The sequence below is a fragment of the Styela clava genome, chromosome 12 (genome assembly GCF_964204865.1).
Source record: "Styela clava chromosome 12, kaStyClav1.hap1.2, whole genome shotgun sequence".
Lineage (NCBI taxonomy): Eukaryota > Metazoa > Chordata > Ascidiacea > Stolidobranchia > Styelidae > Styela > Styela clava.
In genome coordinates, this window is record NC_135261.1 from 7,848,135 (window position 1) to 7,863,246 (window position 15,112).

Below are 15,112 nucleotides of genomic sequence, written 5' to 3' on the forward strand. Positions count from 1 at the left end.
AGTAGCAATGTCATGATCTTCAACTTTCAGATCATGGCAAAATCAAACGAAATGTCTATGATATTATAATCGTGAATAAAGTCATTTTACATCAAAAATGCGTTATGTTATTTCGAAAAAATTGCTAGAATACTATATCGACTACACATCACCGCACAGAATGCTAGGTTTAATGGAATCCCCAAGTCAAAGTGAGGGAATATAACCGATAGCTGGATTGAGGGGGTTTCGTTTTTTGGAATGCTGTGGTAATCACCCGTTTTGTAGGTTGCACAAGAACACATACATCAATTTCTGAAATGAAGGAACCTGTTGTCAGTGGGTTCGATTCAAAATAGAAGCCGTTGAATCCCACCACCGAATTTTAAGTTTTTGGCGACGCATTGCTAATTATTTTCAGCATAAAAAGAACAATATTCCGTATGACACCATCGATTTATGGACAATGTGGATCAGGCAGCGAACGTTTGACGACATTGTGCCGATTAGAACTAACACAAGTACAAATTGAAAGATTCGAAATCCGCATCTGTCAGTCTGCTTCGTAGGTTCATACGTGTAATTACATGTTAAACGCATCAACATGCAATGCAGAATATTTGATTCTACAAATCTGATTTGTTTTGAAATTTATTTTCAGTAAGGCAACAATTTTCACAAAATGATTACACGACAAAAACAATCACAGTGATTATTGATGAAAACAAATTCACCCAGAATATAAACTCCCTGTTTTCGGCGTCCGGGTTACTCTTGCTTTAGATTACGTTGAGGAGTTCGCGTTGTTTCGCATCATTTGTTGATCTGTGTTCTGTAGTTGGGTTAAAGTTTTCCAATTAATTTAGAACGTTGCTGAATTTTTTTTCAAAGTGTTCGAAAATGGCAACCCTGCGTTGGTAAGAGAACTATAGTTTGTATGTTCTATTGAGTTTTAGATCGCGGTGTAATTTGTTTTTTGATTTTAGGTTTCTTCCGCTGCTCCAAGTTGCGATTTTGTTTGTTGGTACCCGCGGTAAGTTGATTATATTTTCCATGACTGATACGAACGTTTTCTTCGGTTTGTTTTTTATCTACTTTGCCTTTCCAACGTTAGGTGATGATGCGCCTGCGGAGGGGGCTGATTCGAACGACAAAGGAAATGAGACGGTGGGTGGCAGGTCTTTCGTGCCACATTTCCACGCCGCGTCTGCTTGTTCAAACGTGGTTTGCATGAATGGCGGTACATGTTATTCTACTGGCAGCAATCAACCTAATACAGCCAGGTGAGATCGCTGAATGACTCGTGATGTTGTTGGCTCAATGTTGTCTGTAACACACGTGAATTTGTTTTCAGGTATCAATGTCGGTGCATACTTCCATTTCATGGTACTCACTGTGAGCATGGCCAGAGATCCATCGTTATTCCAAGTACTAATCACTGCTATCCGAATCCGTGCATGAATGGAGGGTCTTGCTATACTTCAGGAAAGGGGTATGAAGAAAAATTCAATAATTCAGCTTGGTAATGTCTGTTTACAAATCTTTACCTCGTTGCGTTTTTGTTTTAGATACACATGCCGTTGTGCTGGCTCCTGGAGCGGCACTCATTGTGAAACTCCGTTGTATGTGAATCCTGTAGTGGTGCGCAACACTCCGTGTACACAGGGCTTCAACCCTTGTAATAACATGTGCGAATGTGTAAATTCCTGCCGACATTCTTCTGGTTATTATTGCCGAAGCGCAAATGGCTATTTGGGAAAGAATTGCACGATTCGTGAGTATCTGTTGCGTGCAGTAGTATCAGTGGTATCTCTGGCATATTCTATTAATCTGTATTTGTTTATCCAGCTCCTCCAAACATTCAATGCTTGGCCAACCAAATCATCGTTACCGTGGACGATGCCTTTGTCCGTGAGTACGACTTAGGAATCGGGAACAGCAGGTTGTATCTTGGTCGAAATGGGGGCGGAGTTGTCGGTCAAGATTGCTACGCAATAACCAGCAACGGCATATCTCACACCTTCACCATACCTCTGCCTTTTGGAAAATGCGGCACATCTGTACAGGCAATCGGAGGCAAAACCGTCGCCAACAACGTAATCTGGTTAAACCGCTTCACCAATGCAGCGTATGACATGCCTGTTCCAGTTATTAATTTCGAGTGCACATACACTAAAGAATATATTATCGTGACGTCGCTCCAGCCCGCGTAAGTTTTCATAGTTTGCATAATGCTGCGTTGTTCCGAAGAAATCTCATTTTGGATATTTTCAGAATCGACCAACCACCCACTCTCCGGGAAACCGGATTCACTCGCGTGAGAGGAACTATAGAACTTTGCAAAGTGTCGTCATCTTGTCCTAACACCTGTCCGACAAATTTTGCAGTAAGGGAAGCTGCAGTTTATACGATTGGAGAAATGATTCATCTGAATATCAGGGGCGATCAAAGTATACAGGTCCGTGAATCTTGAACTTGAAGTGTAATTCCTGGTTGTTAATTTAGTTGAATTCTAGTCTCCGGTCGGACCTTTTTTGGTTACAGGGAATCGTCGCATTGAAAACACTTTACCTCTCTTGTGACGCAAGTCCAAGCAATGCAATAGTGAGGCTGGTAACAAATGGATGCCCAGGAGGTTCACAGAATTACATGCCAACTAGAGTGACCTACAGTGGACGATCTTCTTCAGTCTGTGCCTCGTTCCAAGTACCTAGATTGCAGGGTTGTCCTGTCTTCTATATACACGCCGAATTGGAAACCTGCATTCCTTCAGTGGTAAATACTATTTATATAGCTTAAATTTTTCTAGTGAACCTTGCTTGGCAAACTTGAATCTTGTTTTTATTGCAGGGCTGTACTTATAATCCTAGTACTTGCGGCCAGCAAATTATGCCCGGTCGTCGACGAAGAGATTTAAACGAAACTGAACATAAAGTTACAAATGTTTTCGGCCCAATTTATGTCCTGTCCGGAGAGCGCGGCGTTCCCTACGAAACCTTGTTCCCGAACACCACTATCGTATCGTCTCCAGCTCAGTTTTTGGAACCGAAGCCAGCTTCCGAGATTGTTCAAGGTTTGTTTGTATATTCTTCTCTCGTTGCGTAAATAAAGATCAATTTTGTAACCAGATTTTTGTTTTTTAAGATTCCACATCTCTCCTGCTCATCGTTGGCTTGTCTTTGCTCTGCTTCCTGGTCATACTAAGCATTTCAGGATTAATTGTATACCGCTCTCGGTACTCCAAATAATTTTAATTGTTTTACTTGTATTTGAATTACAAATAAAAAACATTGTTGTTTTTGCACATAATTTGTCCTTTTGTTGGTTTAGCTTTAAACGGTTTTCGTCCATTGATGTGGTGGGCTAGGCTAGTCAGAAATTCTATTAGGAACATCTTTTATGAGATCGCAATCTACAAGAGGACTGATTTCGATAGGCTCGTTACAAAAACTTGGGCAATGCGTTGTCTTGGGATATTGCATTGTGGGTTGAATTACAAAAACGAAACTCTGGTAAAAAAAAGACCTGGTTGTCTTGGGATATTGCATTGATTATTTTATTTTCCAAACCTAGCTCCTAATTAAATCGGAAACTCAGTTTTGTGGTCGGTTCCGCAGATTTCTGTCGTGTCCGTAATTGATTTGTGTGTTCCCTCCTTACTAGATCCTAAGACGATTGCATCGTAAGTGAAGTGAAGAAATACCGTGCTGCCTACGATAAGTAATGAGAAAAACGGTTGCAATCTCTTACCAGCCATAGCTACGCAGAGTTGCGTCTATACAGATGCTGCTACACCAGGGGTGGGCAATTACTTTTATGAGTGGGCCGGATGCGGATAATAGACTTGGTTACTGGTCCGGAGGATGAAATATCGATATTATCAAAATTAATTAATGGGACTTCATTACAGGGGTTGGCAAATTACGGCAGCTGCGCAGAGAAAATATCTCAACAGCCATATTACCGTTTGATATTAAAGACAGCACAATGTAACACTCTAGGTCATTATATATTATTTGATAAATAGGTCATTCAATAAGAGTAAACACCATCAAAAGATCAGCAAGTGACATGAATACAGACAGAATAACTTAAGTAGTGTAACTGATGTACTACAGTGGTTCTCAAACTTTTTTGTACCGTCGCCCACGTAAAATACTTTTACGTTATCATCGACCCAAAACTACAACAAAACAGCAACTTACAAACAAATGTATTAAAAAAACAAATAGAATGATTGCGGTGATCACTGCCTGATTATGATGAGAATTGATTTGATCGCAAAATCCAAGGGTCGACCATGAAATCTTATGTGTACAATTTATTACAGTAATTTAATTCAATTAAAGTCAAATCATTACAACTCCTGGGATAATGCGACAATCTGGCGCCGTACCAACAAATGTTTGGGAGCAGCTTCGTCTTTACTTCGTCTAAAATAATCTTTAATCTGTCGAGGCACTCCTAAAACAATATTTATGATGTTTTCCGTTATATTTTATTTCAATATATATTTAGACACCGCTTCGTCTTACAATATTCACTTCCTCATTTTCAGTCGAAAATTGGATTTGAGGATTCAATATTTAGTTTGTATTTAGCGTCTAGTCTCAGATGATCACATAATAAGAAGTTTTTTACAATTTATGCACAGTTCCGGTGGAAAACATTTTTCGACGTCCTCATGGCACTTGTCATGCGGAATACTTGCGAGGTATAGTTCGCCGAAATATAGTTTGCCGATTTTCACGTTTTAAATACCCACGTTAGGCTGAAGAAAACAATTACCGATTTAACTTAATTTTGTTCACCGAGTATGGATGATTCACCTCCCCTATGGATTTTCCACTCATTGTCTTATTCGTTTCGCGGCATTCAGGAAAGCACGAACAAATTTGCAGGCCCAAATGCTGATATACCGGGAGCTAGAGTTTTTGAATGACATAAATAATTCGGATCGATGGTTTTGCACATTATATTCAGTGCTGATGATACGGGAGGAATTACGGTATTTACTTTAGCCGACGATCCGTTATTTCATCGATTTTTTAAACGGGAATTTATATCCATAAAAACAATATATAATCATGATTTCAGCAGGCACAAGTGGGCCGGATGAAACACTCCAGCGGGCCGTAATTTGCCCACCCCTGTGCTACAATAATTGTAATGTCAGAAAAATCATAACACTCAATTTTTTGGCGACAGATGGCGTACTTTATTATCACACAGATTGCATGTCCCCAGAGCCAAAATTCAGACAATGCAGAGGCTATGCCACTTGTGAGGATTTTGGTTACAGGGAATCGTCGCATTGAAAACACTTTACCTCTCTTGTGACGCAAGTCCAAGCAATGCAAAAGGTAAGGCTTATAACAAATGGCTGCCCAGGAGGTTCACAGAATTACATGCCAACTAGAGTGACTTACAGTGGACCCCTCTTTAGCAACGACGTCACAAGCAATGTATCATGACGTCATATTCTTTCCGCGGTTATGTAAGGGGATATGCAGTGAATTGCGTGAAATACTAAGATTTTTAGCTACAGGTAAAATACGTAGGTCAATAGCAGTAAGTAATGTTATGTCATAAAAAGTCATGGTATCAGAAATCTGACGTTATAAACCAGTTACTTCAATTAATAATATGAAGCTTTAGGTTAGTGGTACCGACTAAAAATTATTCGATTGAATTCGATTCATTCCAAGTGTTCAGTTAAATACAGTGTTTAATCCGGAACAAGCCGGTATAAACCATTTGCACAATTTTGTCACGGCAACAAAAGCTCTTAAGTCCGTAAGACCGCACTTCTTTTACCTAAATCGGAGGTTAAAGAGAACCCCTAAAATTATTAAACGTTGCGCCCCGGCGAACTAACTGGCATACAAAGACACAACCCTAGCCGCAAAATCTCGCTCGGGTTGCCGCATTACGGCAGTGGTCACCGTGAGAATAGACACCATATGCAAAAACGACGATGTTTTTATTATAACTTCGAAACACAAAATACGAAATTACAATTAAAACGAATAAGAGATCATTTCGAGTATCGAGAACGGTAGATAACCAAGGCGGAACCAAGGCGGAGATGCTCAAGACCACAAGGAAGCAGAGCAAAGATAAGCCAACGATGAGCATGAAAGACATAGAATCTGAAAATGACAAATGAGAAATCTGACGTTATAAACCAGTTACTTCAATTAATAATATGAAGCTCTAGGTCAGTGGTACCGATTAAAAATTACTCGATTGAATTCGATTCATTCCAAGTGTTCAGTTATATACAGTGTTTAATCCGGAACAAGCCGGTATAAACCATTTGCACAATATTGTTACGGCAACAAAAGCTCTTTTAAGTCCATAAGACCGCACTTCTTTTACCTAAATCGGAGGTTAAAGAGAATACCTAAAACGCCCCGGCGAACTAACTGGCATACAAAGACACAATCCTTGCCGCAAAATCTCGATCGGGTTGCCGCATTACGGCAGTGGTCACAGTGAGAATAGACACCATATGCAAAAACGACGATGTTTTTATTATAACTTTGAAACACAAAATACGAAATTACAATTAAAACAAACAAGAGATCATTTTGAGTATCGAGAACGGTAGATAACCAAGGCGGAGATGCACAAGACCACAAGGAAGCAGAGCAAAGATAAGCCAACGATGAGCATAAAAGACTTAGAATCTGAAAATGACAAATAAAGAATTTTTACTAAATGGGAAGTCTTTTTAACACGATGCAAGTTACATACGAACACAACACAAACCTTTAATAATTTCAGAAGCTGGCTTCGGTTCCAAAATCTGAGCAGGAGACGATACGATAGTGGTGTTAGGGAACAAGGTTTCGTAAGGAATGCCACGCTCCCCGGTAATAACGTAAATCGGGCCAAAAACATTCGTATCTTTATGTTCAGTGTCATTCAAATCTCTTCGTCGACGCCCGGGCATAAGCTGCTGACCGCAGGTACTCGGATTGTAAGTACATCCCTGTAGGAAAAACGAGATTCATGCTAGCAAGGTTCAAGAAAAATTAGAATTTATATCATAGTATTTACCACTGAAGGAATGCAGGTTTCCAATTCTGCGTGTATATAGAAGACCGGACAACCCTGCAATCTCGGTACTTGAAACGAGGCACAGACTGAAGAAGATCGTCCACTGTAGGTCACTCGAGTTGGCATGTAATTCTGTGAACCTCCTGGGCAGCCATTTGTTACAAGCCTTACTATTGCACTGCTTGGATTTGCGTCACAAGAGAGGTAAAGTGTTTTCAATGCAACGATTCCCTGCAATTTACAAACATTCCAATTTGAACAATCAATATGAAACCAGAAAATTGCAAGTCCAGATTCACGAACCTGTATGCTTTGATCGCCCCTGATATTCAGATGAATCATTTCTCCCACTGTGTAAACTGCAGCTTCCCTTACTGCAAAATTTGTCGGACACGTGTTAGGACAAGATGAAGACACTTTGCAAAGCTCTATGGTTCCTCGAACACGAGTGAATCCGTTTCCCCGCAGAGTGGGTGGTTGGTCGATTCTGAAAATACGCTAAACAATATTACCTTGAACAATTTGAGCATTCTGCAGAATTAGGAATAACTTACGCGGGCTGGAGTGATGTCACGATAATATATTCTTTAGTGTACGTGCACTCGAAATTAATAACTGGAACAGGCATGTCATATGCCGCATTGGTGAAGCGGTTTAACCAGATTACGTTGTTGGCGACGGTTTTGCCTCCGATTGCCTGTACAGATGTGCCGCATTTTCCAAAAGGCAGAGGTATGGTGAAGGTGTGAGATATGCCGCTGCTGGTTACTGCGTAGCAATCTTGACCGACAACTCCGCCCCCATTTCGACCAAGATACAACCTGCTGTTCCCGATTCCTAAGTCGTACTCACGGACGAAGGCATCGTCCACGGTAACGATGATTTGGTTGGCCAAGCATTGAATGTTTGGAGGAGCTGGACATAAATAAAAACCAGATTACTCAACTATAATCGCGAGTCCTAAATACTACTGCACGTAATAGAGATACTCACGAATCGTGCAATTCTTTCCCAGATAGCCATTTGCGCTTCGGCAATAATAACCAGAAGAATGTCGGCAAGAATTTACACATTCACACATGTTATTACAAGGGTTGAAGCCCTGTGTACACGGAGTGTTGCGCGCATTTATAGGATTCACATACAACCGAGTTTCACAATGAGTGCCGCTCCATGAGCCAGCACAACGACAGGTGTATCTAAAATAGAAATTGGACGAATAAAACAAGATTTGACATACAGCATCGGAAGGAATTTTTTTTAAGTTTTCTACATACGCATTTCCCGAAGTATAGCAAGACCCTCCATTCAAGCACGGACTCGGGTAGCATCGATTCGTGTTTGGAATAACAATGGATCTCTGGCCATGCTCACAATGAGTCCCGTGGAAAGGAAGTATGCACCGACATTGATATCTAAAAATAACTCGATCAATCAGTCATTCGTCGTCACAAAAAAATGCACAAAAAAATGGTACAGAAACAAAATAAATATACTAACGCGAGGGACCTTGTTAGGTCTTCAAGAAGCGACAACGAGGTGCTGTTACCAGTTCAGTGTAAAACAACAAAATAACTGATATAATTGACCATTATAAGAATGTTACAAACCGTTCAGTCAACCTACCTTGCCACATTAGACTGAAGGCTCCCGGTAGCGTAGCACGTACCGCCATTTAGGCAGATTACATTCGCACAAGCAGATGCGATGCGCTGGTGTGATATTGAATGTCTGCCCTCGGCTTTCCCACTTTCTTCATCTTTCGAATCGGCTACTCTCTGCTTGTCATCACCTTAAGATAAAGAATTGTTTTGAAGCACAAGCGAAGTGAAAAATCTTCTGAATATATGACAAAGTCAGTCCACTTACCGTGAGTACCCATGAACAAAATTGCAACTTGGAGCAGCGGAAGAAACCTAAAACCAAAAAGACACAATGTATCGCGGATCTAAACCCATCGAAGAATACAAAAAATAAAGTGTCTCACCAACGCAGGATTCCCATTTTCAAACAATTTGAAAAAAAACTTCTAACGGACTCCTGAGGAATAACTACAATCTAACCAAATACGAAACGCAAGTCAACAAAGAACGCGAAAAACGTAAGCTCCTTAACGTAATCTAAAGCAAGAGTAACCCGGACGCCGAAAACGTGGAGTTTTTATTCAGGGTGAATTTGTTTTCGTCAATAATCACTGTGATTGCTTTTGTCTTGTGATTATTTTTATTGCTCTTGTATTTGTCGCGCACTTTAAAGTAAATAGTAAAATTAATGAGATATTGTAGTATGCGTATACAAATGCATTGCGTGTTATTAATGCCATACCACTTCCAAATAGCGAAAACAGCTAATAATTATGAAAATTTCAGCGAATGCATCACAATGATATTCCACTAGAAATCTGAAAATAGATTTTCATCCGAAGTAATATCATACAATGAATCCCATACTTGAAACTCCTGAATAACATCTCTTTCATCATTATTGTAATCGAGATTTCATCATAAGCATCAGGCAGGTAAAGATAAGCTCGGTTTAAGAGATCACCTGTTTGTCGTTGAAGGCTTCTGTGCATTTAGTGGTGCATATTCAATTTAATAGATTAGGTAATTGTAAGTAAGTATCTTAAGTGTTATTAAGTCATAAATTGGTATAATAAACTCATTCAGAGAAGTAGGGTGATTCAATTGTTGCGCCGATGTTGTCCGAATGGCTAAGGTTGTTTGCTATGTGCTAATTTCAATTCCACATGGCACTTATTGAAGCTTTGTTTAAATCATCAAATGGTACATTCAGATGATGGTCTAACACTCTAACTAACTGATTAGTTTTATTATTTCTGTTTCAATCTTGCTCGGTTTCGAATATTAGACCATTTTGACAACCTACCTAATACATTTTACGCAATGGCTTCATAAGCTAAAATGATGTAGAATAGTAAAAACTAGTCCACCATGTTGTTTAAATGGTTGTATTTCCTTCAAACCAAGAGAGCGATTTTCAAATATATATATGGACACGAAAGTCAAAACGCTGTAGTACAGGGGTATGTTAGTCGTTGAGTACAGGTATTGCAATTTTTCACAGTAGACTATCGTTGCCGCAGTATTCACGACTTCGTATATATATGTATATCATTGTCTATATCCAATGGCTATATATGAATAATAATAATAAAAACTATCATTCACCCTTGATAAGCAATATATTTCCCATGGAAAATAACTGCTATTTCAGTATCATACTGCCTTAATACTGACATCTGATAATTGAAATAATCTGGACTTTAGTTTGTCTGAATGTGTAACAGGTGAAATAAGTAGATATATCCCAGCTTTTTATGCATTCTATTAATGATAATTCAGACTTCTCAATTTAGAAATTAATCTCCAGCAATAAACCGTTTGGCATTATAATTATTAATCTGGTATTAAGTTTGGAAAAAATGTTACTATGGGAGGGCAAATAATGTTTGTTACAATTCGTTTTCCGTTTACTAAGTAATTCGTCTAATTATGACAGTGTGTGAAAATGAAAAGTATATTTTACTTGCGTGAATGCATCTGAAGACTTCTTTTTGCAACATCTTTTATTTAAATTATGTTGAAGCGAACTAACTTCTTTCTAACAAGAAAAAGACTTTGAACTATGTTGATGTTTAATCCATAACAAAGCAATGTTAACGACAAGCGAACAGAAAACAGAATGACAAGTTATCGTAAGAAAAGCACGTAAGTAATCATGCGTGACAAAAACATAAACAAAACAATTGTGACTCATAACGGCTATTATTAGTTAAGTGGTTCGCCACACTACCCCCCCAGACGGAATGAGTTATAAAAATCTAGTGGGTTTACGAGTTTTTCTACCAAATTTGGTTCTGTAATCATAACCGGTTGTAGGTTGATCGTCTGTAGAACGCTGATTGTTCGTTGTTGTTTTAGGGATTGGAGGACGTCCTCTTGGTTTAGGAATGGATACAGAAACAGGATGGTCGAGATCAAGATGAGCTGGCTTTAACCTGTCAACAGAAATAGTTTCGCTTCGGTTTCCAATCTGTACTTTGAAAGTTTTATTCCCATGTTGCAAAACTTCGAATGGTCCTTCATAAGGTCTTTGTAAAGGAGATCGGTGTGCGTCACGACGAATAAACACGAACTTGGCTTGATTGAGTGCGGCTGGCATTCTTGCTCTGAAAGGACCATGGTGCGACGTAGGAATTGGAGCCAATGATCCTACTCTTTCTCTGAGAAGCCGAAGATTTGTGGTCGGGCAGCTATTGTCTTTAGAGTCTGATATGAAATCACCGGGGACAGTGAGGGGAGCGCCATAAACAAGCTCAGCTGACGATGCCGTAAGATCTTCTTTCGGAGCTGTGCGGATTCCCAATAAAACCCATGGAAGCACGTCCAACCAGTTTGAATCATTGAGTCGTGCCTTAATGGCAGATTTCATTGTTCGATGAAAACGTTCTACCAAACCATTTGCCTGTGGGTGGTAGGCTGTAGTGTGATGAATTTTTGTTCCCAATAATTCGGCAACAGCAGACCAAAGGCCTGAAATGAACTGTGATCCTCGGTCAGAAGAAATGTGAAGTGGAACACCAAAACGGGCAACCCAATTTGACAGGAAAGCTCGGGCACAAGACATAGTTGATATGTCTTTGAGGGGAATGGCTTCTGGCCACCTTGTGAAACGATCTACTATTGTAAGAAGGTAATTGTATCCTTGTGATGGTGGTAAAGGACCAACTAAGTCAATGTTGATATGGTCAAAACGTTTGTCTGGCATTTTGAAATCTTCTAAAGGGGCCCGTATATGACGATTTATTTTAGACTTTTGGCATTCCAGGCATGTTTTGGCCCATTGTCCAATTTGTTTGGAGAGACCATGCCACACAAATTTTTGTGAGATCAGTTTGCGAGTGGTACGTATGCCTGGATGCGAGAGCCCGTGAACCGCATCAAAAATTTTTCTGCGCCAGCTGGCAGGCACTATAGGTCGTGGTCTACCCGTAGATACGTCACACAGCAATGTAAATTTGCCGTTGCAAAAAGGGATATCTTCGACCCGAAGACCGGTGATAGCAGTGCGGTAAGCCTGTGTATCCTTGTCGTTTAGTTGATCTGTGGCCATAATTTCATAATCGATGCCGTCATTGATGTCGTTGATGACCGCGCGCGACAGGGCGTCGGCGACAGTATTATCCTTACCGGAAATATGTTTTATATCTGTTGTGTATTCAGATATGAAATTGAGGTGACGCTGTTGTCGCGCTGACCATGGCTCAGAGACTTTTGCCATAGCAAAAGTGAGGGGTTTGTGATCTGTAAAAACCGTGAAGGGTCGTGCTTCGAGAAAATAACGAAAATGTCGTATTCCTAAGTAAACGGCCAAAAGTTCCTTGTCGAATGCACTGTATTTCGTCTCGGGTTTGCGTAGCTGTCTACTATAAAATGCAATTGGCTTCCAAGATCCATTTAACTTTTGCTCGAGAACACCTCCTAAGGCAACGTCCGAAGCGTCGACTGTGAGGGCAGTTGGTGCGTTTGGTTGTGGATGTGTAAGCATAACTGCATTTGCCAGTACTTTCTTAGTTTTTTCAAATGCACATATCATACTGTCAGTCCATTCGGGCAAAACCTTCGACTTCTTGGGCAGGCCGGAAAGTGCTGCGAATAGTGGTTGCATTATTTGGGCAGCTTTGGGCAAAAACCGATGATAGAAATTAACCATGCCAAGAAACTCTTGAAGGCCTTTTACAGATGAAGGGCGAGGGAAATTAGTTATCGCCTTCACTTTATTGGGGAGAGGAAAAGCACCCTCCTTTGTAACAGTATGTCCCAGGAACTCTAATTCGCTTAAACCGAATTTACATTTGGCAGGATTGATAACCATACCGTGACTTTTTAGCCTTTGGAAAAGATTTCGCAAGTCCTTTTTGTGTTGATCTTTAGACGTACTGGCGATAAGGATGTCGTCAAGATAGACAAATACGAAAGGCAAACCTCGACAGATGGTATCCATTAAACGCTGGAATACCTGGGCGGCGTTTTTAAGCCCAAACGGCATGCGGAGGAATTCAAATAGGCCAAACGGTGTGATAATGGCAGTTTTGGGGATATCTTGTTCATGAATAGGTATTTGATGATAACCGCGAACAAGATCCACTTTAGAGAAAATTGTCCTTCCCGCAAGACGGGCCGTAAAATCTTGTATGTTTGGGACTGGGTAGCGGTCAGGCACGGTCATATCATTGAGACGTCTGTAGTCTCCACATGGGCGCCACCCGCCGTCCTGTTTAGGTACGATGTGAAGCGCAGACGCCCAGGGGCTATTTGAGGGTCGGATGATTCCGAGTTCAATCATGTTATCAAACTCTGCCTTTGCCGCGGCTAGCTTATCGGGGTGCAATCTTCGAGCCTTTGCGTGCACCGGGGGGCCTTCTGTAACAATATGATGCTTTACCCCGTGTGCAGTGGTCGGGTTGCTGAATGTGGGGCGCGTTAAATCAGGAAATTCGTTCAGAATTTTGGCAAAATCGTTTTCGGCTACGTAGTGAAGGCAAGGCGGGGTGCCAGTAATGGTTCTGGTTGGAATACAAGCGTATGTGCTTGCCTCGATAAGTCGTTTGCCCCTGATGTCAACCAAAAGTCCGTGAGAGCGCAAAAAATCTCCCCCGATAATTGCCCGTGAAACATTGGCTAATGTGAATTTCCAGGTAAAATTTCTACCGCATATAGTCAAAGGCACTTTTCGTGTGCCATATGTCGTAATTGAGGTGCCATTAGCTGCCAAAAGTGCTTGTCCTGGTCGCCCGTAACGACGGTCATGACCGGTGGCAGGCAGCACGCTGACTTGTGCACCCGTATCAACTAAAAAACTGCGTCCAGAGTTTTTGTCTGTGACGTAATAAAGGTTTGAATCGCCGACCGCCAAAGAGGTTACTGACGGTCGGCTATGGCGTTTTCCGAAACCACAAAAGAACATGGCGGGCGACATTTTTTGGCTTTCTTGCCGAATTTCCTGTGATAAAAACACATTTCAGACAAAACATGAGATGGTTGTTTTTTGCATGAACTGGTTTTTTGTACAGCGTTTGTCACCTCATAGCCTTTTGCAGTTAAAATATCATCTGCTTTCCTTGCCAGCTTCCGAAAATCGTCGCCCGTGGTTGTTAAAATGTCTGTAAGTTGAGACCGGACGTCTGGTGGCAGATGACTGACGAACAAATGGCGAAATAAGAAATCAGGTGTCTTACCTACTGGATACAATGCAAGCATGTTGTCCATAAGTTCCGTTGCCGTTCCATCCCCTAGTCCAGGCATTGAACAAAGGCGCGCAGCTCGTTCAGGATCCGTTAGCGAACATTTAGTAGTGAGCTTCTCTTTGAGATCTTGGTACTTGTTCGTTTCCGGCGGGTTATTGAGAACATTAAGAATGCTGGCAGCGGTATTGTCATCCAGAGCGGCAACCACGTAGTGGTATTTTGTTTCATCTGTTGTGATATTTCGAACAGCGAACTGCGCTTCGACTTGGTGGAACCAAACGGCAGGATTTTTAGTCCAGAAAATCGGCAGCTTTAATGATACCGCTGTTAGGCCTACTTTGTTGTCTTCACTCATATTCTTCGTTATGTGCGTATTCTTTTCTCAAAAGTATGCTTTTGAGGTCGGGGTCACCATTTGAAGCGAACTAACTTCTTTCTAACAAGAAAAAGACTTTGAACTATGTTGATGTTTAATCCATAACAAAGCAATGTTAACGACAAGCGAACAGAAAACAGAATGACAAGTTATCGTAAGAAAAGCACGTAAGTAATCATGCGTGACAAAAACATAAACAAAACAATTGTGACTCATAACGGCTATTATTAGTTAAGTGGTTCGCCACAATGTCCGTTTTAAACGTCGGGTGGTAAAATAAGAGAAAAAAATTTCATAGTCAAGCGTCGGTGAATGCAATGCAAATGGCGTCGAAGAGTCGATGCAGTTCGCATGCATGGCATATTTTCATGTATGCATACTTGTTAGGAAGCTATTCAAAATTAATTTGAATATCGAAAAAA

General features: G+C 40.7%; 2 protein-coding genes across 3 annotated transcripts; one reads left to right on the forward strand and one right to left on the reverse strand.

Annotated features, from left to right (window-relative positions):
- Window positions 1-739: 739 nt before the first annotated feature.
- Window positions 740-3,288, forward strand: LOC120329404 (uncharacterized). Its single transcript, XM_039396011.2, has 10 exons — window positions 740-896; window positions 966-1,012; window positions 1,094-1,262; window positions 1,334-1,471; window positions 1,548-1,753; window positions 1,828-2,188; window positions 2,254-2,437; window positions 2,524-2,754; window positions 2,830-3,052; window positions 3,124-3,288. The coding sequence occupies exons 1-10, from the start codon at window positions 880-882 to the stop codon at window positions 3,225-3,227; spliced, it is 1,680 nt and encodes a 559-aa protein (XP_039251945.2). The 5' UTR covers window positions 740-879; the 3' UTR covers window positions 3,228-3,288.
- A 2,574-nt stretch (window positions 3,289-5,862) lies between these two features.
- Window positions 5,863-9,189, reverse strand: LOC120329406 (uncharacterized). 2 transcript variants are annotated; one of them, XM_078118580.1, is made up of 10 exons: window positions 9,032-9,189; window positions 8,914-8,960; window positions 8,671-8,836; window positions 8,322-8,459; window positions 8,038-8,243; window positions 7,599-7,959; window positions 7,348-7,531; window positions 7,045-7,275; window positions 6,754-6,976; window positions 5,863-6,131 (listed from the first exon to the last, which is right to left on the reverse strand). In XM_078118580.1, the coding sequence occupies exons 1-10, from the start codon at window positions 9,046-9,048 to the stop codon at window positions 5,878-5,880; spliced, it is 1,827 nt and encodes a 608-aa protein (XP_077974706.1). In that variant the 5' UTR covers window positions 9,049-9,189; the 3' UTR covers window positions 5,863-5,877. The 2 variants fall into 2 exon arrangements, with proteins under 2 accessions (XP_077974706.1, XP_039251946.2); XM_039396012.2 differs by lacking the exon at window positions 5,863-6,131 and adding an exon at window positions 6,495-6,671 and having other exon boundaries at window positions 9,032-9,188.
- Window positions 9,190-15,112: the final 5,923 nt, after the last annotated feature.

What these genes read in the sequence shown, in the direction of transcription:
- LOC120329406 (XM_078118580.1), bottom strand. An exon ending in GGGAAAGAATTGCACGATTC is followed by an intron (nt 7,960 to 8,037) that starts GTGAGTATCTCT and finishes ATTTATGTCCAG; the next exon opens with CTCCTCCAAACATTCAATGC. An exon ending in AAACCTGCATTCCTTCAGTG is followed by an intron (nt 6,977 to 7,044) that starts GTAAATACTATG and finishes TTTTTCCTACAG; the next exon opens with GGATGTACTTACAATCCGAG.
- LOC120329404 (XM_039396011.2), top strand. An exon ending in AATCAACCTAATACAGCCAG is followed by an intron (nt 1,263 to 1,333) that starts GTGAGATCGCTG and finishes ATTTGTTTTCAG; the next exon opens with GTATCAATGTCGGTGCATAC. An exon ending in TGCTATACTTCAGGAAAGGG is followed by an intron (nt 1,472 to 1,547) that starts GTATGAAGAAAA and finishes TTTTTGTTTTAG; the next exon opens with ATACACATGCCGTTGTGCTG.